Raw genomic sequence first — 24,955 nt, forward strand, 5'->3', positions numbered from 1 at the left:
GGTATCCAGCTCAAGGCATCGACCAGAATATTGTCCTCCCCTGGAAGGTACACCGCCTGGAGAGTGATGTCGTTCTCGATGGCCTATGACCAAACATGGACTGCCTCCTGCAGAGAGGGAACAATCTCATCACTCTGTTTGTTCAGGTACCACATGGCCACCTGATTGTCAGTCTGAACCAGAACTACCTTGTTTACGAGGTGCTGTTGGAACACCCACAGGGCATAGCAAATCTCTCACAGCTCCAAGAGGTTGATCTGAACCAACCAGAACCCTTGGGTGTGGAAACCCAGAACATGCGCTCCCCACTCTGTCTGAGAAGTGTCAGTGGTGAACATGGCCTGGGGCTGAGCATTCCAGAAGGGGCAACCCTGCACCAGGTTTAAGGGGATTGTCTACCACAAGAGGAACTGACGTAACATTGTCAAGACTATAATACGAGCACGCAGGTCCTGCCTTGCTTGACACTATTGAGAGTTCAGTGTCCACTGCGCCCAGGCAGTGTGTAGCCGAGCAAACGGGGGTGACATGTACTATCGCTGCCATATGAACAAGCAGCTGGAGGAATTGATGAGCAGAAATATAGGGGCAGCTGGAGATGTGTCAGGCAAGAATCGCCAAAGTCTCTGCCTGTCCCTGTCTCTGCGGTGTCCAGACACGCTCCAATGAAGTCCAGCTGCAAGGATGGCTCTAGATAGGGTTTGGGATAGTTGATCAAGCATCCCAGAGTCTCCAAGGTGTTGATCGTGAGGTGCATGGAACTCTGTGCCCCTTGCCGGAAACTGCCTTTGATGAGCTAGTCGTCGAGGTATGGGAAAACATGAATTCCCTGCCTTTGAAGATGGGCACCGACAACTGCCAGACATTTGGTGAAAACTGGGGGCGCAGATGCCAGGCCAAAGGGCAGAACTCAATACTGATAGTGATGTCCATCGACCAGGAATTAGGTATTGTCAATCTGCCTGAAAAATGGGGATATGGGCATATGCGACCTTTAGATCTAGGGAGCAGAGCCATCTCCCGTCTTGAGAAGGGGAATTAGGGTGCCCAGCGATACCATCTTGAACTTTTCCTTTACCAAGAAATGGTTTAGGGTTCTCAGGTCCAGGATAGGCCTGAGGCCACTCATTTCTTGGGGATTAGAAAATTCTTGGAGTAGAATCCGTTGGCTGGGCGGTACGGGTTCGACCGCCTGAGCAGAAATGAGGATGGAGAGCTCCACTCGAAGAATCCGTATGTCCCCAGCTGCTCTCCACCAGGGAGCGAGGCAAAAGTAGCTGGAAATGCAGTTGGTAACCCTGACAAATGATGGATAGGACCCAGAGGTCCAATGTGATTGAGATCCACAGATCTGCGAATAGCTGGAGACGACCCCCGTTTGTAGAGAAGGCTGGCTCATGCTCCCTAGTCGCCAGTCAAAACCCTGTGGCAGGGTTCTACAACGGGACTTAGGCACCCGAGGTGGCCTAGGTTGTCTCTGTCTCATCTTGGGGACAGGCCTTTGAGCCCTGAATCTTGGTATGGGTGGGTAATATTTATGAGGTTGATAGAAAGGCCGTTTAGGATATTGACGTGGGGGCTTCCTGGTAGTCTGGCTGTCAGAAGTACTAGCCGACAATTGCTGAAGGGCCTCTTGGTAATCCTTCAACGGAGCCACAGCCTCCTTAATCCTGTCTCCAAACAGGTTCTCCCCCATACATGGTAAGTCAGCCAGATGGTCCTGGACCTCAGAGCACAAGTCGGAAGCCCGTAGTCATGCTGTACGATGGGCTCCAATGCCCACTGCAGCGGATCTCATGGCTGTCTCGAAGACATCATAAGCTGAGTGGACCTTGTGCTTATTGCACTCCAGACCCTGCTGGACAATAGACTGGCAGTCCTCCTGGAATTGCTCTGATAGACACTCACTAAATTCCAGGGCCTGCTTCCATAGGTTCCGGGAATATTGTCCCATATTAAGTTGATAGCAAGCTATGCAGGCAATGAGCATGGCGCCCTGAAATACTCGGCGCCCAGTGCATCGAGAGCTTTATGCTTCCGCCCTGGAGGTGTGGAGGCATGGGTACATACCCTCTTAGCTATAATTACACAATGTTGGGTTCCATATTAGGTGCTACAACCCAAGAAAGAGATCTAGGCGTCATAGTGGATAACACATTGAAATCGTCGGTTCAGTGTGCTGCAGCAGTCAAAAAAGCAAACAGAATGTTGGGAATTATTAGAAAGGGATTGGTGAATAAAACGGAAAATGTCATAATGCCTCTGTATCGCTCCATGGTGAGACCGCACCTTGAATACTGTGTACAATTCTGGTCGCCGCATCTCAAAAAAGATATAATTGCGATGGAGAAGGTACAGAAAAGGGCTACCAAAATGATAAGGAGAATGGAACAGCTCCCCTATGAGGAAACACTAAAGAGGTTAGGACTTTTCAGCTTGGAGAAGAGACGGCTGAGGGGGGATATGATAGAGATGTTTAAAATCATGAGAGGTCTAGAACGGGTAGATGTGAATCGGTTATTTACTCTTTCGGATAGTAGAAAGACTAGGGGGCACTCCATGAAGTTAGCATGGGGCACATTTAAAACTAATTGGAGAAAGTTCTTTTTTACTCAACGCACAATTAAACTCTGGAATTTGTTGCCAGAGGATGTGGTTAGTGCAGTTTGTATAGCTGTGTTTAAAAAAGGATTGGATAAGTTCTTGGAGGAGAAGTCCATTACCTGCTATTAAGTTCACTTAGAGAACAGCCACTGCCATTAGCAATAGTAACATGGAATAGACTTAGTTTTTGGGTACTTGCCAGGTTCTTATGGCCTGGATTGGCCACTGATGGAAACAGGATGCTGGGCTTGATGGACCCTTGGTCTGACCCAGTATGGCATTTTCGTATGTTTTTATGTTCTTCTTATGTAGCCTTTTTCAGGGCCGACTCCACCACTGACTGGTGGGGGAGTTGATGGCAGTCGAACCCAGTGGATAGCTGGACTAGGTACACAGCATCCGTCTTTCTGTTAACCAGTGGCACCTAGATGGGATGCTTCCATAGCTGGGTCACCAGCTCCTTGAAAATGTCATGAAATGATACCACCACCACCTTGCTCTGTCAACATTTGGAAAGGCACCGACTCAGCTATGGCCTTGACAAACCCCACGAAGGAAATATCCTCGGGGGGAGATCACTGTCGCTCCTCCAGAGCAGAGGGTTCGGAAGGCAAATCTTCCAATTCCTCAGCGGAGGGTACTGACGCCTCCACCCCCCACCCCCCCAGGGGTCATAGGGAGCTTCTTCCTCACTGCAACCCTCCGGGGATGTGGGGAGTCGAAGGCCCGTTGGTTTGCACACCCTGGTCCTTGAGGGCACCGAGGGAAATGCCGGAGGCTTCGGGGAGCCTCGAGGCCATGAGGGTGGCTAGGGATCCGATAACGTCGGTGGGAACAGGGGAACCAAAGGTATCTGTGAATCCAACACCAAAGGCCCTGGGAGAGCTGGCAGGTGAGTGGCACTGTGTGTCTCCGGGCCGTCATCGATCCTGATGGCCCTTTCTCCTCGAAGGAGTTGCTCACTGGTATGGGGGCCGTGGCAGTGGCAGCGGTTCACCCAGTGTCTGCAAAGGGACTTGGGGCACCAGAGCTGGCTGCATTGGTAACATACTGAGCAGCATGTCGAGCCACTCTAGCAAAGATGCAGGCACCGGTGGAGCAGGCTCTTGCAGCGGAGGTGGTACCTGGGGAACTGGAGGCTCGAGGCCCTGCAGGGCCCAGCCGACTGCCAACTGCCAACTGCACGCTCCTCTCTAACTCCTCCTCAAAGGCTGGCGAGGATAGAACGGCCTGAGGAGGAGTTGGCGGAATTGGTACGTCCCCTGGAATGAGGAGGATCGAGCTCTCTACCGACATCGGTGGGGGCTGCCTGGAGGCATCGGTGGGATCAGAGGGAATGGTCTCTTCTGCCCTCGACTGCTTCATGGGAGGCACAGAGTCGATGCCTTCTCACAGTCTGGTTTCAAAGAAGAAGATGGATGACGGTACTTCTTAGACCTTTCTCAGTGAGCACTGCAGTCCTTGCCCGATGGGGACGGTGAGGAACCCGACTGGGAACAGTATAACCGGGATAGCGGACGGTCCCCTGCGCCAAGTTTGGGACCAGGCAAAGCAGGAGGAGGTGAACCCGACAGAGTAGACTGGGGATTCCTTCCCAAGCGGGGTGGAGGTCCCCAACACCGCTTGGATGGCTCCGACCGCTTGGACCCAAAAAGCTTTTCCATTTTATCCAGACATGCCCAACGGCCCTTAGGGATCATCTGGGCACAGAGATTGCAGATGCGGACATCATGAGAGGCCCCCAGGCAGAGAACCCAAACCTCGTGGGGGTCTGTGATCGACATGGTCCGGGGGCACTAAAGGCACTGGCAGAAGCTGGTCAATGCCATGGAAAAAAGAGCATGGCATGTGGTCAATGGTCGACTGACACCGGAAGGGGAAGCCATCAAGGATCAACTGCAAAGGACGAAGGACTTACCGATCACTGCCCGAGGAGGGTGAGGGACCCTACACGATGTGTGGAAGGAAAAAATACTTCAACTAGCCAAAAAAGCCAAGAAGAAGTGCAAGCTCCAAAAACCACAGGCAACAGTTCCATGGAAAAGAGACTGAAGAGGGACCCTGCAAGGACACATGGATACTCATACTCATACTCAGTGTGCCTGTCAAAGTTTCTAGAAACTTTGACAAAAGTTTTCCGTGCCGGTTTCCATCCGATGATGTCACCCATGTGTGAGAATTACCATCCTGCTTGTCCTTGGAGAATACAAGTACCTGGCATGATTCCTAAGTTAAGTAAATGTCATGAAGCTGTGGATTTCCCCAAGCCCATCTTAATAATGGTTTATGGACTTTTCTTCCAGAAACCTATCTAAACCTTTTTTAAACCGAGCTATATTAAGAACTTTTACCACATCCTACAGCAACAAATTCCAAAGTTTAGAAAGTATTTTTTACTATTTATCTTAAACGTATTATCTAGTAACTTCATTGCATGTCTCCCTAGTCTTTGTACTTTTTGAAAGCATATACAAGCGATTCGCATTTACCATTCCAATCCACTCATTATTTTATAGACCTCCATCATATCTCCCCTCAGATCATCTGTTCTCCAAGCTGAAGAGTCTTAACCTCTTCAGCCTTTCCTCTTAAGGGAATAATTGAATCCTTTTTATTATTTTGGTTGCCCTTCTCTGTACCTTTTCTAATTTTGCTATACCTTTTTTGAGATGTTTTGACCAGAACTGCACAAGGTATTCAAGGTGTGGTCGTACTATGGAGCAATACAGAGGAATTATGATAAAAATAAGGACCAGAACTACTCAAGGGTTTTTCCCATTTTATGTCTATGGGGAAAAAGCTTAGTACATCTGACCCTGCAGACCAGGGATCAACTGCTGATTCTGTTACTCTTTGTGACCTTGGGCTCTCGTTGCCTCCGGAAACAACATAAACTGTGAACTTTCCAGGGTAGGGACTCATCGTTCCTGTATCTCATTCATTGTAAAGTGCCCTATTAATGCCAAAATTATACGAATCAAGTGCGCAGCACCATGTCTTGATGTGTAGCACAGTGGTGTATTTTCTGTTTCCCACTAAAAGCTTTAGCCAGTATGTATGACCGTTTCAGGAGTGAAGCAGACAACAGCTTACGTATAAACACAAGAAAGTATGCAGGGATGACTGCATATTCTGAAGTACTCAATGTGTAGAAAAAGAGGGTTTTAGTTGTTAAAACAAGAAAGTATGCCTCTAACAGCACATCAAGTGGACAGGGCCCAGCAACATGGAGAAAGCCCCCGCCTCCTCCCACTAGATGGCAGCAGCTCCCACATGGATATCCAATTTATTTATTTATTTGAAAAATGTATATTTATTTATTTATTTATTTAGCATTTTTATATACCGACGTTCTCGATACAAATATCTACAATAGTGAAAATGACATGAAAAGAACAACAACATTTGTCGTTTTATGTCATTTCTAATCGAAAGTCACACAAAAGAAACAACACAATTTCATTTCACTTTTTTCTTTTCATTATCGCACGTGTTAAATGATTTAGTGCGTTCTAATAAGAAAAAAATAAAATGAAACACAAAATGAAATGAAGCAGCATTTTGTTTCTATCCAGACCCTTATTAATTATATTGTTGTATTGGTGTCAATGTTTTGCTGAACAAGATCCCTAAAATGAATCCCTGTCACATTCCTTTTCTTTTTTTTTTTTTCACACCTTGAGCTGATTTTGTTGTTTTTTTGTTGTTTGTTTTTTAATTCAGGAATTCATTGCCTTCGGAGTTAGCAATGTATTTGGAGGTGCTTTCTCTTGCTTTGTTGCCACCACTGCTCTGTCACGTACGGCTATCCAAGAAAGTACCGGGGGAAAGACACAGGTAACATATCATGTACTCATGCTGACGATATTCCTAGATACGGGAGTCTGGGTCACACAGGATAGGGGGATCCAGCCCTGATTTTAACTCCAGTGAAATGAGAGCTGCACCTCTATGCGGCCTCTGTACGAGCAGCATTAACACCAACACACACGTTAAAATAGGTTTAATGCGTGTGTTGATAAATGTGATTTACTGAGCCCCTAACATGGGTGTCAAAAAAAATAGATCACTGACATATATTAAAATATGCAAAAATCAAATGCCGGAGTAGTAACTTCATTGGAGGGACAGGGTACGTCAGATGTCTGTTCGGGAGATGGGGTGAGGTGTTTCCCTGGGCTAAACCAGCCTGTCCAATTTGGGTAGATTAGTGCAGAGGACTATTGATGTGACAAATGATATGCAGAACAGTGCCTTATAGGAGCTATGCTCATTTTAAAGTGGCCTTGTCTACAGGCATGAGATTTGCACATAAGTAGCATCAGATATCCAGTTGAACTTGAAAGTATGCTATTTGCTGATTTTAATTCGGTTTAATACATAGGTCCTCCTGTATGCAAGTCAGGGCTGACCCTAGAAGGGTGTGGGGGCCTGGGACACATCACCCAGTACAGTTCCCCCCCCCCCCTCTTCTGTATTGAAAAGAAGGGGGGAAGGTGACCTCCTGACATTGAAGAATCTGTCCCACAGTACTTCGTGCCTCCGGGCCTGCTGCTGATGTCTCTGCCACTCATGGCTCCTGTCCCAACTGAGGAAGGGATGTCAGACATCAGGGGCAGAGCTATTGTGGCCCCAATTTGCCTTGAAACTCCCCCCCCCCACTCTACTGGGGATGGCCCTGTATGCAATGGGGTAAAAAAATCTGGTACAGGCTTTACATGTTCTTGTGTGATTCATTATATGCATTGATCAGTTTAATGGTGTCCTGGATACAGGAAATTAATTTTAGTCAAAGGTAGGTTATTTCTGAATTAGAAATAGCAAATTCCAGGACTAGGCTTATGAAGTGTGTCCTCTGGGCAGAAAAAGGGCCGGTGCTAGCATTTTTCTTGCCCTGGGTGAAAAATTGCTGTGTTGCTCTCCCCCCTCCCCCCCCCCCCCCCCCCAATCCTCCCCTCATTCTGTTTTTTTTTAAAACACAAAATATCTCTTGTTTTCCCCAATAACCAACACAAAATAGAAACTGTCAGTCTCATGCTCTGTCCCGGGCCCCCTTTTGCCACTACAAAAAAACCCTGCTCCCTCCGGTAATCCAAACTGTCAAAACTTACACACCCCCCTCCCCCCCAAACGTATTTTACCCAGCCCAAAACTTCAGAATTGTGCGGAAGTGATCCCTAGGTCCGCCTACCCCACCTATTAGTATATAAAATTGGTGCCGGCGGGGCCCTGTAGTCGGCACCAGTTTGTTGTACAGAAAAACATACTGTTGTGCCAACCAGAAAACCCTGCAAAAAAAATCACTTGGAACCCATAAGGTACTAGGCCTTAGGTGTGGGTTTGGCCCTTGGACAGCCTTGAGTAAACTGAATAACAATATAGTAAAATTTCCATACCAAAACAGTACTTACTGCAAGTACTCAAACAGGAACATCCCTAACTATGAAAATCTGAATAAAAAGACCATAAAGTATAAATAAAAATGTGTAGATAGAAACTGAACTGGAAACTGCAACAGGCTAGACTCTTAATATAATGAAGCAATGGAAAAACAGAAACATCACTAGTCCTCATAAATCAAACAATAAAGCCAGGAAATATAAATCAATCATAATACACCATACTAATAAAAGGAGTATTGCCAAACAGATGACAAATAGAATAACATCCAATAATTAAGAACTCATATAAAAAGTTTTAATATTTTCAAAAAAGCAATAAAATATTTCAAAATAGCACACAAATCAAACACCCAATAATTAAAATGAGAATGGAAAAATCCCCCACTTCCTATACCCAACTTTTAATTTCCAGTCACCCTGAGTTTGTTGTGGATTAGTGAGGGGTGGCACCAACCTTTCATCACCCTCCTACCCAAGACACACACACACCTATACCCCCAGGCAGGCTTCCATTCACACACACACACACACACACATTCTTTACAGGAATGTCGGTATATAAGAATTCAAAATAAATATACACACCCATCCCCCCAGTCAGGCTTCCATTTATACACACACACACCCCCCCCCCCCCCGCCATACCCCAGGTAATCTACCATTCACACACTCATGTACATGCACACCCCATCCCTCCATGCAGGCTTTCATTCACATACAGACACGCACACACATACACACACCATCTCCCCAGGCAGGCTTCCATTCACACACATACAAACACACACACACACACCATCTCCCCAGTCAGGCTTCCATTCACACACACATACACATACAAACACACACCAAGTCTTAGCACTTTCTCTATCCTCATCTCATGATGTACGAGATGAGCATACAGAAGTGTCCCGCGAGTGTTGAGTATCGCAGGGCCAGTCAGCACACAAGGAGGAGCTGAGAACGATCTCTCTCTAGCTCTCTCTTCTTCAACCGGAGGGTGGGCTGTTCCCAGATGCAATCCAGCACCATCTCCCCCCTCCCCCATGTCTTTTACCTGTCCTCTCAACCCTTTTACCACCTCTGCCTTGCACATTTGTCCCAATCATGCCCTAAATCTTCCACAGCAGTGGCCTCCAGCACCTCCACTGCCGGTCCATTTTAGGTTTTTACATCTTCAGCTTTGCTTCTTATAAAACCAAGACAAGTCAATCCTCAGATCCCCTTCTCTGTCTTATTACCATATTTAGTATTAATTCCCACATCCATTAAGGCTAGTGATGCTACAATGATGAAAGATCCGCCTCCCCATTCACATTTAAGTTTGGGTTTTAAGCACAGGTAATCCCAGCCCTTTTGAAAGACCAATGCTCTTGCACATTAATGTTTAAATACCTCTCCACGCAGGTTACTCCAATGTTTTCTTAGAGGCCCATTACTGCCATTCCAGTGCTGTTTAGGGTCGTAACCACTGTTCCATGCAGGTTAACCCAGTGCTTTCTTGGAAACCCAATGAAGTTATAGCCAGGCCAGGATTTGCCAATAGGCAAAAATCTGGATTGGGGGGGGAGCAGTAGGGCCAGTTGAAGATTTGCTGCTTCCCATTCGTGATGATTCTCGCTCAATGGAGAACAGACATCTGCTTCCTGCTCCAGCCCCTCCCAGTTCAGAGAATAGGAGGGGGAGGGGTGAGGCTGAAAGGAAGAGTAAAAGAAAACCTACTCTCTACTCCTGTCTTGTGCCAAGAGGTGAGGCCAAAGCACACAGCAGGGAAAAAAAAGAAAAGCCACTCTGCTCCCTAATTCAGCTACTTCTGTTATTCAGGGATACCCTAGAGGAGGAGGTAAGTCTGGAGCAGATAAAGCAGAGCAAAGAAGGCCGTTCTTTAGCTCCTCTGTTCTGTTCTTTCTTCTCTGGAGTTGGAGTGGAAGTCAGGAGGGGAAAAACAGCACCAAAAGGGCCTAGGGTCAGAAAACTCCTAAATCCATCACTGGTCATACCATTGCTGTTTGGGGTGGCAACCACAATTTTGTGCAGATTGCTTCAATGCTTCTTGTCTCTAGGGATCCATAGGAAGGAAGGAAAATCATAGTATGTAAGGCAAAGAACAATGAACTTAAGAACATAAGTTTTCCATGCTGGGTCAGACCAAAGGTCCATCAAACCCAGAATCAAGTTTCCATTAGTGGCTTATCCAGGTCACAAGTTCCTAGTAGGGTTCCTAAATTCAACAGATTCCATGCTGCTTTTCCCAGGGACAAGTAGTGGATTTCCCCAAGTCCAACCCTTTTTTAAGCCCAGCTACACTAACTGCTTTCAGCACATCCCTTGGCAACAAATTCCAGAGTTTAACTATCCGTTGAGTAAAAAAAGTATTTTCTCCTATTTTTGTTAAATGTATCAGCTAGTAACGACATTGCATGTCCCCTAGCCTTTGAACTTTTTGAAAGTGTAAACAACAGGTTTGCTTTTTATCCGTTCCATAGAAACATATAGAAACAGAGAAATGACAGCAGAAGAAGACCAAACGGCCCATCCAGTCTGCCCAGCAAGTTTCGCACTTTTTTTTTTTTCTCATACTTATCTGTTACTCTTGGCTCTTAGTAACCTTTTGGTTCTATTTCCCTTCCACCCCCACCATTAATGTAAAGAGCAGTGTTGGAACTGCATCTAAGTAAAATATCTAGCTTAATTAGTTAGGGATAGTAACCGCCGCAATAAGCACGCTTACACCCATGCTTATTTGTTTACCCAGACTATATAATTCAGTCCTTGTTGATTGTTGTCTGTATATAGATCCACTTTTCTTCATTCCCCCTGTCATTGAAGCAGAGAGTTATGCTGGATATGCACTGAAGTTATGCTGGATATGCATATGTGTTCCAATACATTATGGGGTGGATTTTCAGAGCCCTGCTCGCGTAAATCCGCCCAAAACCGGGCGGATTTACGCGAGCAGGGCCCTGCGCGCCGGGAAGCCTATTTTACATAGGCCTCCCGGCGCGCGCAGAGCCCCGGGACTCGTGTAAGTCCCGGGGTTCTCCGAGGGGGGCGTGTCGGGGGCGTGTCGGGGGCGTGTCGGGGGCGTGTCGGGGCGGGCCCGGTCGTCGTGGCGTTTCGGGGGCGTGTTGGCAGCGTTTTGGGGGCGGGTACGGGGGCGTGGGTACGGCCTCTGTACCCACCCCCAGGTCATGGCCCGGCGCGCAGGAGGCCCGCTGGTGCGTGGGGATTTACGCCTCCCGGAGGGAGGCGTAAATCCCCCGACAAAGGTAAGGGGGGGGTTTAGACAGGGCCGGGCGGGTGGGTTAGGTAGGGGAAGGGAGGGGAAGGTGAGGGGAGGGCAAAGGAAAGTTCCCTCCGAGGCCGCTCCGATTTCGGAGCGGCCTTGGAGGGAATGGGGGTAGGCTGCGCGGCTCGGCGCGCGCCGGCTATACAAAATCCATAGCCTTGCGCGCGCCGATCCAGGTTTTTAGCAGATACGCGCGGCTCTGCGCGTATCTACTAAAATCCAGCGTACTTTTGTTTGCGCCTGGAGCGCAAACAAAAGTAGGCTATTCGCGCGCCTTTTAAAATCCGCCCCTCTATGTTATAGACAATATAGTTATTTCCTAAACAATCAATTTTCCAGAATGTTACTAGTAGTGGATGAAATGAAAGCAGTTTCTCTGATGGAGAATACATTTTTTAGAGCCAAAATGAAATAATATAGCTAAAAGAGATGGAAAAAGAGAAAAAGGCTGAGGTGTGGGCTGACGCTGCTAATACCAGCAGTTCAGCTTTTCATGCCGAACACACCTTCCCTATTGATAAGTAGATGTTAAGTGAAAATACGTAATGAGCAATAAAAGAGAAGTCCCATGTATCCTCTGCTATGATAACTCATAACTCACTAAGTCTACCACAGCTACCACAGACTGTTCTCAGCATATCGACAACCACAGCCTAGGCTCAAGTCTTTTTTCTTTTACTTATCAGTAATAAATTTTCCCCTCCCCCAGTAGCTAAGCTCCCTCCCCATAGGCTTGTTCGCTCTATTAGTTCTGTCCTGGTTCATAGTTATGTTATCCAAGTTGTTTCACATGCCCTGTTCATTGTAAGACATAAGTTTGTCATTGTTTATTATCTGTTGCAATGTAAACCGGAGTGATAGGTAACACTGTTACCTGAACTTCGGTATAGAAAAGTTAATAAATAAATAAATGACGAGTTGAGGGTTTGGTTACATTTAAAATTATGGAAGGCAAAGAACTCAAATGTATTCAAATTCGGAAGCGCGCTGTCCTAGTGGGTTTAGAAGGAGAAATTGCAAGACCTTGTATTTTATAGAAAAAACAACTCTAGCAAAAGGCCACCAAATTCAGGCAGTGGAAGGCCTGGCAGTGAGAGGTGGGACTTGAGAATGATCAATGATATCCCAGAGCCTTTGAAGCCAACTTACTAAAGTGCATTAAAGCTGTCGGAAGTGGTTAACAGGCCTTAAATGCACTGTTAGCATGCACAAGCTAGTTACAGATGCTGTTAATGTGCAAAAACCAGCTTGCAATAGCTTTAATGTGAAATTTATGATAATTAGTCCATTATCAGCGTAGAGAAAAAGTGTGCACACAAACTCCTTCCCAGATCCATTAAAGCAAAAAAACGTAATTACATGTTGGGGAGGCATAGTTACGTTTTTGCCACACTGTCCCATGTACACACATACTGGTAAATATATACTGCAGCATCTGAGGAGCATGTGCAGGGACGGCGCTTCCCAGTAGGCGAACTAGGTGGTCGCCTAGGGCGCCAGCCATTAGGGGGTGGCAAAGAGCTGCAATATCCTGGAGCCCATCCCACTCACGGGCGAGAGGAGTAGAGACTGGGCGAGCAGCACCTCTGTTTCTGTGTGCGTGTGAGTGAGAGGGATTGTGTGTGTATGAGAGAGCAATGGTGTAAGCGAGAGAGATGGAGGGAGTCTGTGTAAGGGAGCGTGTGTGAATGAGACAAGGAACCTAAGTGTGTGTAAGTGAGGGGGGGGGGACCTGTCTGAGTGAATGAGGTCAGGGCCGGAGCTGAAGCCTGGATGAGGGGGGGGGGGGGGGGGGGAGAGAGGCGGGCGCAAGGCAGAAGGTTCACCTAGGGAGCCTAATATCCTTGCACCAGCCCTGAGCATGTGCCTCATTTGCACTGTGTTTATGTGCGATAAAAATGATGTTGATACACTTTAATACATGTGCCCCCCTAGTCACCAAATTGATTTAAGAAGAGCAAACTCCCTGGCCTGTTGGAGGATCCATGTAAAATATGGCCACCTGAGGCCCCTTATTCTCATTCAGTCCCACTTCTTCACACTCTGTCATTGTGCTCACATCTTCCTTCTTTAAAGTATCTTCTGGAGCAGGGGAGGGAAACTTCGGTCCTCAAGGACCACCAACTAGATGGGTTTTCAGGATATTCCTGCTGAATATGCGTAAGAGAGATTTGCATGCGATCAGCCTCAGCTGTATGCAAATCTAATTCATTTATATTCATTAGGGTTATCCTGAAACCCCCATCTGGTCAGTGGCCTTCATTGATAGGAGTTGTCTACCCCTGTCCTGAAGTACCAGATTAATGACTAGGGAGTGGACCCTGGGCCTGATTTTTATAAGGCTGGATCCCATGGCTACAGAATGGAAGCAGATTCTTAATAAAACAGCAGCCTGCTGAGATCAGAGAGGAGGACAGACTAATCTAAACTGCCTCATTTCCGTGTGATTCTTCTATCTTTAAATCACAGCATAAACTGGGCTATCCAAAGCCATCCTTGGTTATGAAACAGGACATTCAAATTAGGGTAACTGTAGAGATCTGTGCTGGGCCAGCCCGGTTGTGCTCTCATTGCTTCTGTGAAGTACAAAGCCATGGAGGCAATAGGAGTCAAACCAGGACAGACGTGTGCCTTCTGACACGGCGTTTATACAGTCACCCTCATTCAAGTCCTGCATTAAGGAACAGACACTGCTTTAACATCTACTTTACCAGACTTCCCAAATCCGTTCTGGTGAGCCCACAGCCAATTAAGGGGTAGAGTTTTGTAAAACTACGTGCGTGCGTCCATGTGCGTGCTACCTGGCGCGCACACGTGGATGTGCAATTTATAACATGCGCGCGCCAGTGCGCACATGTTATAAAATCGGGGGCGGCACGCGCAAAGGGGGGGGTCGACTTTGGCAACTTTCTCATGGGGAGGCTCCAATTAAGGCGTGGACTGGGAGGGAACTTTCCTACCCCCTACCCTAGCTTCCCTTCCCCTTCCCCTCTCCTCCCCACCCCCTAAACCTAATCTCCCGTACCTTTCTTTTTTTCTTTTTTAAGTTGCTGCTCCTCCAGAGCAGAAGCAACTTGCGTACACCAGCCGATGCCGGCGCCTGCTCCCCCGGCACAGCGGCAAATGGCCACTGTACCAGCACCTCCAGCCCCACCCATTCCTGCCCCCCTTTCCCGCCCCCCGGGCTGCCCCCTTTTCAGGCCCCGGCACCTACTCGCGTACCGGGGTTTACACGCGTGGCCGGGCCCATTTGAAAATAGGCCCGGTGCGCATAAGGCCCGGCCACGCTCGTAAACCCTGGGATTTACAGGCGCTGGGGTTTTAAAATCCGGCCGTAAGTTTTCAAAATGTCCACAAGGAATATGCATGTGATAATTTTTTGTTTACATTGGAGAGACAATATATGCAAATGTACCTCATGCATATTCATTATGGATACCCTGGAAATCTGACTGGCTGTGGGATTGCTAGGATGAGTTTGGGAAATTCTTGCCTATGCTCCAGCAGCTGGTTGACTTGAGGTAATGCATGTTTCTTGCTTTGCAGGTTGCTGGCTTGATCTCAGCTCTCATAGTGCTGATTGCCATTGTAGCACTAGGGAGACTCCTGGAGCCCCTGCAGAAGGTAATCTGTGTTGGTTTGTTTGCTTTGCATCATTGGTCCACAGCTGCCAGCCAGCATCAGGCCATCAGGGTCACTTTGAGTGAATCCTAATTCTTTATCTTCTTCCGTTAAAGGATTCTGAGATTTGTAGTATCAATTTTCTGGCTGCCAATAGACAAGAAATCCCAGAATGCTTAGAAATGGCTGTTTAAAAAAGACTATTGCAAGGTTTTGCCAGTGGCTTGGGGTTAGTAGGTGTAGGATTAGTTTTCTTTGCAGAAAATAAGTTTGACTCGCTGGTCTATAATCAGAATGAAAAATAGAAGTTGATGCCATGAAGATCAAAAACCTGTTTATGTAGGTCAGAAGTTCTCAACTCTGGTCCTGAATGCCAAGGCAGATCTGGTCTTCAGAGTAAATGGAATATGCAGATGAGTCTGTTCTGAGACCAAATACCGGCATCTGTATCTCATGAACAGGAATTCTGATTCTCCTGAAAACCAGGATTGTTTGATGGCTTTGAGGATGGGAGGTAAAAATCCTTGATAAAAGAATAGTCTTATTTGTAACACTTTATTCTGTTGGTTTTTTTTCTCGCCTTTCCCTGCAGTCTGTGCTGGCCGCTATTGTCATTGCCAACCTGAAGGGGATGTTCTGGCAAGTGCTGGATGTGCCCCGCTTGTGGAGACAGAATAAGTTTGACTCTGTAAGTAGCTAAATGAATTGGAACATTTGCCAGGGAAAGTTGCTCCGGGATGTGCTGCAGTCAGTTTAATCCGTAGGCCCTAGCATAGCCAGGGGGCAACACAGGTTACAGAAACTGCTGCTGTACAGGCTTATGCATTTCTCTATAGCAATCCTCCATGCCCCTTTATTAAGCTTCCAGGAAATACATTTAATACAGTTTTTGTCGTGATAAAGGAAGTGTTCACTCCAGAAAGCTATTCAAGAAATGTATTGAGGCAGTCCGATAAAAAAAAAAAAATAAAAGGGCAATTTTTAGAAGCCATTTACCTAGGTAAATACCGATTTGCATGGCTAAAAACGACTGAAAATTTTCCAGCTCTCACAGGCCGTTGCTATATTGTATACTGGCTAACAAGCTTTTGGATGTGTGTTTTGGATGCGCTAGGCCGATGCAATAAGGGGATTAGTGCATCCAGAACCAGAATGTGCATCCAAACCAGCGTGTAGCTAATAGTGCTCATCACATGTAAATGCATGTAGAGGAGACTGTTAGCTATTATTCCCTCATGCAAAAAATCACAATGCTCGCGATGCGCATGTTGTAACATGGATAATAACTTAACGCCAACCCTAGGGCTGGCATTAAATCTTACATGCTCCGAGCCATCTAAAAAAGAAAACCACAAAGCCACAAAAAAGCCCAAAATACTACTTTTCTATGGTTCCTCCTACTTAGCATCATCCCAATACTAAATAGGAGGAACCACAGGAAGCAGCATGAAAAAAAAACAATTTTGCCAGCGGTCAGGTTAGGGAAATGGATGCCCATTAATTGAGGTCTGTTTTCCTAACCAGCACACAGCCACTTCTCCTGGACGCCCCGATGCCATGGATGTGCTAGGGACGTACAATTTATCCCTAGCGCGTCCTTTTTAGCACGACCCCTCATTTAAATAATGCATTGCGCACCCAGGAGAGGTGGCCTGGCGTGCGTTAGAAGAGCGGGTGCTCAATCATGAGCGCCCGTTTTACGCGAGCCGATCACGCATCGGCCTGTGACTTTTAGCCAACGACGTGTGCCTTTTTACCCGGGGCAAACAGTAAGCAGGTTTGAAGATGTGGCTAGGTCGAGAGAGGGAAGCGACGTGCGTGAATAAGATTTTCACACCTACGCGCGTTGTTTTGCAGGGGAAAAAGTACCGGCAGAAAGAGCAGGTGCAGATCTCTGTGGGCACTTTTCCCCCCTGGGGCAGTTTTCACAGGGGAAGGATGCTCGTGCTTTCCCCTTCAGAATCGCTTGAAAGTCCACAAGCAAAAGTACCCGCGGGCTTTGCTTCTAGGCAGGGGATGCTTCTGAAAATGCCCCCTCCCCTCTTTTTTTTTTTTTTGTTGATTGACCTGTATTTTCATGTAGACAGTTTAATAAAAACAGATTCGGGGAGTAGGGAAAAGAGCGTGCACATCCGCTCCCCGTGTCACTCCTGCCATGGACAGTTGAGCACTCGGTTGTCATGTTTAGTGATGTACTTAATGCACAGAAATTCACATAGGAGTCGATTTTCGAAAACGTGCGAAGGCATCCATGTGCGTGCAGCTCCCGGCGCGTGCACATGGCCTCAGCTGCTTGATAACATGAGCGCATCGACACGCGCACGTATTAAAATACGATTCCTGCGTGCACATGCTCGCCAGATTTTGTTGTCCGCGCACGCATGTGCGGGCGGGTGGCCTCTTCCGCACACAATGGGGTGGGGGTGGGGGGGAAATTAAAAAAAATATGCACAGCAACGCGAGTAGGGTTTTCCCATTTCCCTCCCAGTCTGCTCCGGAAGTAACTTCGGCGCGCCGGCCAGCACGCTTCCCCGGGACAGGGCTTAATGGCCACTGTCCTGGTCGGCCCCTGTGCCGCTCCTTCCTGCCCAGACCCCCGCCCATACTGGCTGGCCCCTTTTTCGATGGCCCAGCACTTCTGCGCGTGTGGCCGGGCCATTTTTAAAATGCGCTCGGCGCGCACACGGCCCGGCCACACACGTATCCTCCAGGATTTTATGCACGTGGGCTTTTTAAAATTCAAGCTATAATGAACACTGTCATAATTACCCATGTGTGCCTTTCTGTACCGGAGGGGGCAGTGTGATGAACTTGGAAGGTCATTGTGATGAGTTTCATTAGGAGACCCCCGTTAGAAAACCTAATTGAAGATAATATATTGGTAACAGTAAACAGAATAACCTACAGTTAAAAATGCAGTCAGTGAGAGGCTGCATGGTGGTATGGGATCCAGGAAATTAAGTAGTACTTCAGGAAATCTAAGGGAAAAGTAAAACCGCAGTGCTAGATATTCCCTTCTCTGCACAGACTTGCCTGGTTTCTGGAATTTATTTTTCTCACTTCCTTTCCTTGCTTTTCTCGTTTGTTTTTTTTTTTAATTCAAAATCAGTTTTGCTTTGTGCATGTTTTCATAAGTTGGCGTCTTTGGGAGGGGGAGGAGCAGCCTAGTGCTTAGATCACTGGGCTGCGATTCAGGAGAGGCTCTAGCCTCCCCTCTGCCATCCCCATCCCCCGTCCCTCCGGGACCCAGCTGAAACAGCATGGCTTGTGCAGTAAGCAGGTAGAAAGCTCACTTTCCTTATTGATTATGAGCGTGATAAGAGATGCCAGAGAACGGGCAAGTAAAACGAAAAAACAGGATAGCAAAATGGAAACAAAGAGATGTTGCAGGCCTGTACTTTGAATAAATAACTTTTAAAGTGTGAAGGCACTGGAAAAATACCGATGTGCAGTCCATTCAACATAAATTAGGCTTCAATAAAAGGTGAAAATGATATCCTTTTGTACTGCTCCAAACAGATAGTTATTCTGAAATGGATTGTTTGATATATACTAAAATCAGTGTCCTTCACTGTACAATTTATTTTGCATGTAGGTAATCTGGGTTTTCACGTGTGCAGCATCCATTATTCTGGGTCTTGACCTGGGACTCCTGGCTGGCTTGGTGTTTGGATTACTGACAGTTGTGCTAAGGGTTCAATTGTAAGTAGCCTTGCTGTTGCTTTGGCTAACGTACTTCACGTGATGACCGACTGCGCGCTGCAGAGCCCCAGCTTCTGCCTTTGATTCACAGTTCTCAGTGCAATTACTCTGCAAGTCAGGTTGCCAACCTTGGCCAAGTCCAAGCAAAGGTGAAGATGGGACGATAGCGTGGCTGATGTGCTGACTGGCGGCAGTTGCTTTTCTGTTCCTGACAGCCCTCTTTCTCCCATGAACACTCTCCGAATCTTTGATGATTCTTTTTACTTCTATTTAACCCGTATATCTTGAAAGTCCGGTCAGTATTACAATGTTGGTAGCATTTTTCCATGTTTCCTGTTTTACGTCACCAAATTATCAATGTCAGCCTCGCTCACATGCGGCCTTAACCTTCTACAGTGTCCTGTATATCTCTTATAGAATGGAACTCTTCCTAATTATGTAATGAATTAGGCAAAGGCACTTCATATAAAAGCCATAAAAGTGGAAATGTATTCACAAAGACTACATTAGAATAATACTGTTATATAAAAATCAAATCTCTACGCCCTTTTGCATAGTCATTATTCAACAATAAATGGCATCACAAATGGTTTTATAGGACATCCGCCCCAGAATTATGTAAATTCTAAAGGATACAGTTTTTTTCCTTTTAAAAGTATCCTGAGTCAGAAGCACAAGACAAAACAGGAAACTGCCAGTTTTTTAAAAATAATAAATAATATACATAAGTCTAAATAATTGCTAATTCGGGATAATTGGAATTATTGGAGATAATTGGGAGTAATAATAAAGACTTCCCTGCATTACCAAAGGATTTATAGAAGGAAAAAAGAAAAAAAGGCAGGACATGGAGTGGGTGAGATTAAAGCTCAAACAGTAGAAAACTGAAAAACAAACCCAGGGTTTGCTCCCCCTCTGTTCACTTTCTCCAGAGAGAGGCCTGAAATGCAGCCACTGATCCCATATGGCTGCCAAACCCAAAGCAGCTTTGTGTTCCTATGAACATGGATTCCAATGTAGAGGTTGACATGGGCAGCGGGTACATTGATCTCTAGGGGTGCTATTCTGCTACAGAAATGGACACAGAACACTATGTACGTCGATTTGTATGCCAATAGCGTGCCATGGGAATCAGTATCTGAGACAATAACTTGCCCAAATCATTTACCTGAATGATAGGTTTTGCTGTGTCTATACAGAAGACAAACTTTAAGCCCCAGTTTTTCAAAAAGTTCATAATTGAATTTTTTTAAAGCACAAAGTGTCACCTGCTTTAAGTTTATCCTCTAATGACATTTGAACAAATTGACTTTTCCCATACTTGTCCAGCTCAAAAACTATCAAACTACTTTTTCTGAGGTTTGGTAGGTAAGGATCAGGGCACCACAGCAGAATTCCAGAAAAACCTGTATTTTTCTGGCAAAATGCCAGTATAATGAATATTGGGGGTCTAACAAATAAGTGGTTTCAACCATGTACTAGAGATGTACAAATTCCTTAAAAAAAAAGTGTGCCCCAAATTTGATGAACCTGCATAAACATCCTGCTAATTTATTGAAATGCTTCAATTAATTTTGTATTAAAGTGGCAAAATCCACTTCAGATCCTTAAGAAATCTGAAGTCAGTTTCTTCAACTTGGCAGGTTTGCTTTGAATTATTTTGAAGATTCACTTCATATCTTTCAGATTCTATTTTTGATTTTCTTGGAATCTGCTTTGGATTTTCCCAGTATTCACCAAGGAAAAATCTCATGGATTTCCCCAGTGCATCTGGGGAAAATCCGAAATGTCCATCAAAACTGGAACCAGGCTGAAAGTCACTGGGTGTGAGTTTTGACTTTCAAGTGTTAGCACGCTACTCTAAATGCAAAGTTTCACAAACACGGCTAAGTGGCATCATATTACTGCATAGGTGATAACACTTTGTGAGGGACATCATCATGTTGTGATAGTTTATGTTTAGGCCTCAGAAGCAATATCTGAGTAGATGCATGAAAATTAAAAGATTTCTTTCACATCTGTGGCACCCATAGGAAACTGTCAGGTTCTCGTGCAGCCATCTGGTAACAAGGCAAAATAATGTGATCACTCTGTGGTTCCCAAGCCAGTCAGGCAGGCGCACCTAATCAGTCTGGTTTTCTGGACAGCCACAATGGATATTCATGAATAGATTTACATATACTGGGTCTATAATGTATGCAAATATATTTTGTGCATATTAATTACAGATATCCTGAAAACCTGACTGGTTAGGTGTACTTCCAGGATTTTGTTGGGAACTACCGATTTTGATCTAGCATTTAAGGAGCTCAGCGTCCTTTCCCCATAGGAACCAGCAATTGTCACCTTATTCCCTATTGCCTGGGATCTAGGTCTACAGAGGTCTCTCCCGAGTCTATGTCTTACACAGAGTAGTAAAGATGCTTCTTCTCAGTGCAATGAATATAACCTTACCTCATAGAATAAAGCAACAAAACCCAAAACAGTATTACTTGGTGCCCATGGTAGACTGTTAAATAGGTCCCATGTGTTGAACCATGAATGATGTGTTGTTATGAGCCTTCTGAAAGGCAAAGTTGATGTTTCGCTGTTTTTCTTTTCCATTAGCCCCTCGTGTGCATCTCTAGGAAACATTCCTGGCACAGACATCTATAAGAACATCAAGGAATACAAACATGTAAGACCTCCGTGTTCTTTATTTGAATAATTTTTCTCCTATAGATGGGATAGAGTTTATTCAGCTAATTGGAAAATACCAACTTGATCACTGATGTGCTTTTATGCTCCAGGTTGTAGAGCCTGAGGGAGTGAAGATCATCCGATTTTCCAGTCCTATTTTCTATGGCAATATCGATGGCTTAAAAAGTGGTCTCAAATCTGCTGTAAGTAAAGGAGCTCAGAAATGTTACAGTAAATTTTCAGAGTTCAATGTTAATGCTTAGACCCTTCATATTTTCTTTAGGTGGGGTTTGATGCTGTGAGAGTCTTCAACAAGAGGAACAAAGCACTGAGAAAAATACAGAAACTCATTAAGAAGGGGCAATTAAAAGCAACAAAGGTGACTTTTTTTCTTTTATTGCCAATCTTCTTGCTTTCACTTTTTCCTTAATTAGAAGGAATAATTAATGAAAAATCTAGTTTTTGTAAGTAAAGAAGTTGGGTCTTCACTGTAAGGTATCAGCATGTGATACCCACTGGGCTGAGCTTTGTACTAGTATCTGATATTTCATGCTTTGTATTCAGCACTCATAAGAACTTAAGACTTTCCATACTGGATCAGATCAAAGGTCCGTCAAGCCCAGTATTCCTCAAGTCCAACTTAATAATTGTTTATGGACTTTTCCTCCAAGAACTTGTCCAAACCTTTTTTAAACACAGCTATACTAATAGCTTTCACCACATCCTCTGGCAACAAATTCCAGAGCTTAATTATACATAGAGTAAAAAAAATTTTCTTTTATTAGTTTTAAATGTATCACTAATAAGTTCATTGTGTATCCCGTAGTCTTTGAACTCTTTGAAAGAGTAAACAACCGATTAACATTTACCTGTTCCACTCCACTCATTATTTTATAGATCTCTATCATATCTCTTCTCAGCTGTCTCTTCTCGAAAGTGAAGAGTCCTAACCTCTTTAGCCTTTCCTCATAGGGGAATCGTTTCATCCCCTTTATCATTTTGATTGCCCTTCTCTGTACCTTTTCTAATTCTGCTATATCTTTTCTGAGATGTGATGACCAGAACTGCACACAATACTCAAGATGAGGTCGCACCATGGAGCAATACAGAAGCATTATGATTATTCTCTGTTTTATTCTCCATTCCTTTCTTAATAATTCTTAGCATTCGATTTGCCTTCTTGGCTGCTGCTGCACACTAAGTAGAAGATTTCAAAGTATTATCAACAATGATGCCTAGACCCTTTTCCTAAATGGTGACTCCTAATGTGGAAGCTTGCATTGTGTAGCTATAATTTGGGTTGCTCTTTCCTATGTGCATCACTTTGCACTTGTCCACATTAAATTTCATTTGCTATTTGCATGCCCAGTCTCCCAGTTTTGCAAGGTCTTCTTGCAATTTCTGTACATAATTGACATTCTTCTTATGATTTAACAACTTTGAATAATTTGGTGTCATTGGCAAATTTGTTCACCTCACGCAATGACCCCATTTCCAGGTTTCTTATAAATATATTGGAAAGCAGTGGTCCCAGAACAGATCCCTGGACACTCCACTATTCACTTTCTCTATTGGGAAAATTTACCATTTCGCCCTACTCTCTGTTTTCTATCTTTTAACCAATTGGCAATCCATAGTAGGACACTGCCCCCTATCCTATGACTTTTTAATTTCTTAAGAAGTCTATCATGAGGAACTTTGTCAAATGCTTTCTGGTTCACCTTAATCCACATGTTTGTTTACTTAGATTGGTTAGGCAAGACTTTCCTTGGCTAAATCCATGTTGGCTTTGTCCCATTAAACTATGCCTATCTATATGTTCATCAATTGTGTTCTTTATGATAGTTTCTATTTCTACCATTTTGCCTGCCACAGATGTCACTCACTGGTCTGTAGTTTCTTGGATCACACCTTGAGCCCTTTTTAAAAAACTGACATTACATTGGCAACTAACTCTCCAGTCTTCAGGTACCATAAATGATTTTAATGATGGTTTACAAATTACTAACAGTAGGTCTGCAATTTCATTTTTTAGTTCTTTTCAGCACTCTGGGATGTATACCATCTGATCCAGGTGATTTGCTACTCTTTAGTTTGTCAATTTGCCCTAGTAGGTTCACTGAGATTTGTTTCAGTTGTGCAGAATCATCACCTCTGAATATCATTTTTGGCAGAGGTATCTCTCATACATCTTCCGAAGGAAAGAATTAGTTTAGTCTCTTTGCAATGGCTTTGTCATCCCTATGTGCCCCTTGTACTCCTTGATTATCTAATGGTCCAACCGGCTCCCTCACAGGCCTTTACTGTGAATATACCTGAAAAAGTTTTTATTATGAGTTTTTGCTTCCGCAGCAAGTTTCTTTTCAAATTCTCTCTTTGCCTTCCTTTTCAATGCTTAGCATCTAATTTGCCAGTGCTTATGCTGTTTCCTGTTTCTTCATTTTGAAAAATGTTCTTTTAGCTATTATAGCTTCTCTCACCTCACCTTTTAACCATGCCGGTAGTTGTTTAGCTTTCCTTTTACCTTTTCTAATGCATGGATTACATCTAGTCTGGGCTTCCAAGATGGTATTTTTAAACAATGACCATGCCTGATGTAACCTCTTAATCTTTGCAGGTGTTCCTTTCAGCTTTTTCCTATTTTTCTCATAGTCACCTTTTTGAAAGTTCAATGCTGTTGCTGTAGATTTCTTTATTTGTCCTTCATCCAGTTATTAAGTCAAATTTGATCACACTGTAATCACTATAGTCAAGTGGCGCCAACATTGTTTCTTCTCACACCGAATCCTGTGTTCCTCTAAGGACTGGGTCTAAAATAGTTTCCCCTCTTGGTGGTTCTTGTACCAACTGCTCCATAAAGCAGTCATTTATTCCATCTAGGAACTTTACTTCTCTAACATGACCTGATGTGACAGTCACCCAGTCAATACTGGGAGAATTGAAATCACTCACAATTACATTTGGCCTTGGATATTCCAAATCTATTAGCCTCCCAGAATTACTTGTTGCTTCTCTTCAGCAGTATGTTGGAATAATCATGGGTTTTATTGGCATATCTGTAGTTATTGATCTTGCTACGTGACCCACTTACTGAAGGGATACATTTTATGCCCTTATTTTTGCTTTAGTATCAAGGCCTTCTTAGGATAGATCCAGACAGGCTTCTTGGATTCAATTTGGTTTTATCTTCAAGTTTTTAACTATTTAAAATGACAAGAGGTTCATATTCAAAAGCCCAGTGATCTTAGGGAAAGTTACCTGGATATCTTTTTTCTGGGTATCTTTGCCTAAATATTCAGTGGCCCTTTTATTTGGATAAGTCCCAATGAATATACTCAACTAAAGTTACCTAAATAAAGTTATTTGAGTAAATTTGTTGCTCATTGGGCTTTTCAATATTGAATAAAAGTAGCAGGCCAGCAATGCTAGACCCTTTCTTTCTCTCACTGGCCAAAAAAAAAGGAAGAAGTGAATTGCACTGAGCCACATCCCCTAAATAAAAGAAAACAGTGGAGTGCCAAATTCCTGCTCCCACCCCCACCCCCAAATTCAAAAAGTGCCCTGGAAGCCCAGTGGGGAAAGGAGAGGCTCTTATCTCCTGAATACTCAGTGCCAATGCAGCTGACATATACCAGCACTTAGTATTCATTGATTCATT

At 44.7% G+C, this 24,955-nt stretch overlaps 1 protein-coding gene across 1 annotated transcript in view; it reads left to right on the plus strand.

The window, feature by feature from the left end:
- The window catches only part of SLC26A4 (solute carrier family 26 member 4), a 68,292-nt gene that overhangs the window by 19,924 nt on the left and 23,413 nt on the right, over window positions 1–24,955 (plus strand). Inside the window, exons 10-16 of the mRNA XM_029616384.1 lie at window positions 6,328–6,441; window positions 14,842–14,919; window positions 15,509–15,604; window positions 18,512–18,618; window positions 21,226–21,295; window positions 21,408–21,500; window positions 21,581–21,676. Coding sequence (XP_029472244.1) covers window positions 6,328–6,441; window positions 14,842–14,919; window positions 15,509–15,604; window positions 18,512–18,618; window positions 21,226–21,295; window positions 21,408–21,500; window positions 21,581–21,676 — 654 coding nt within the window. The remainder of the gene's footprint in view (window positions 1–6,327; window positions 6,442–14,841; window positions 14,920–15,508; window positions 15,605–18,511; window positions 18,619–21,225; window positions 21,296–21,407; window positions 21,501–21,580; window positions 21,677–24,955) is intronic.

This window comes from Rhinatrema bivittatum, chromosome 9 (assembly GCF_901001135.1).
Source record: "Rhinatrema bivittatum chromosome 9, aRhiBiv1.1, whole genome shotgun sequence".
Taxonomy (NCBI): domain Eukaryota; kingdom Metazoa; phylum Chordata; class Amphibia; order Gymnophiona; family Rhinatrematidae; genus Rhinatrema; species Rhinatrema bivittatum.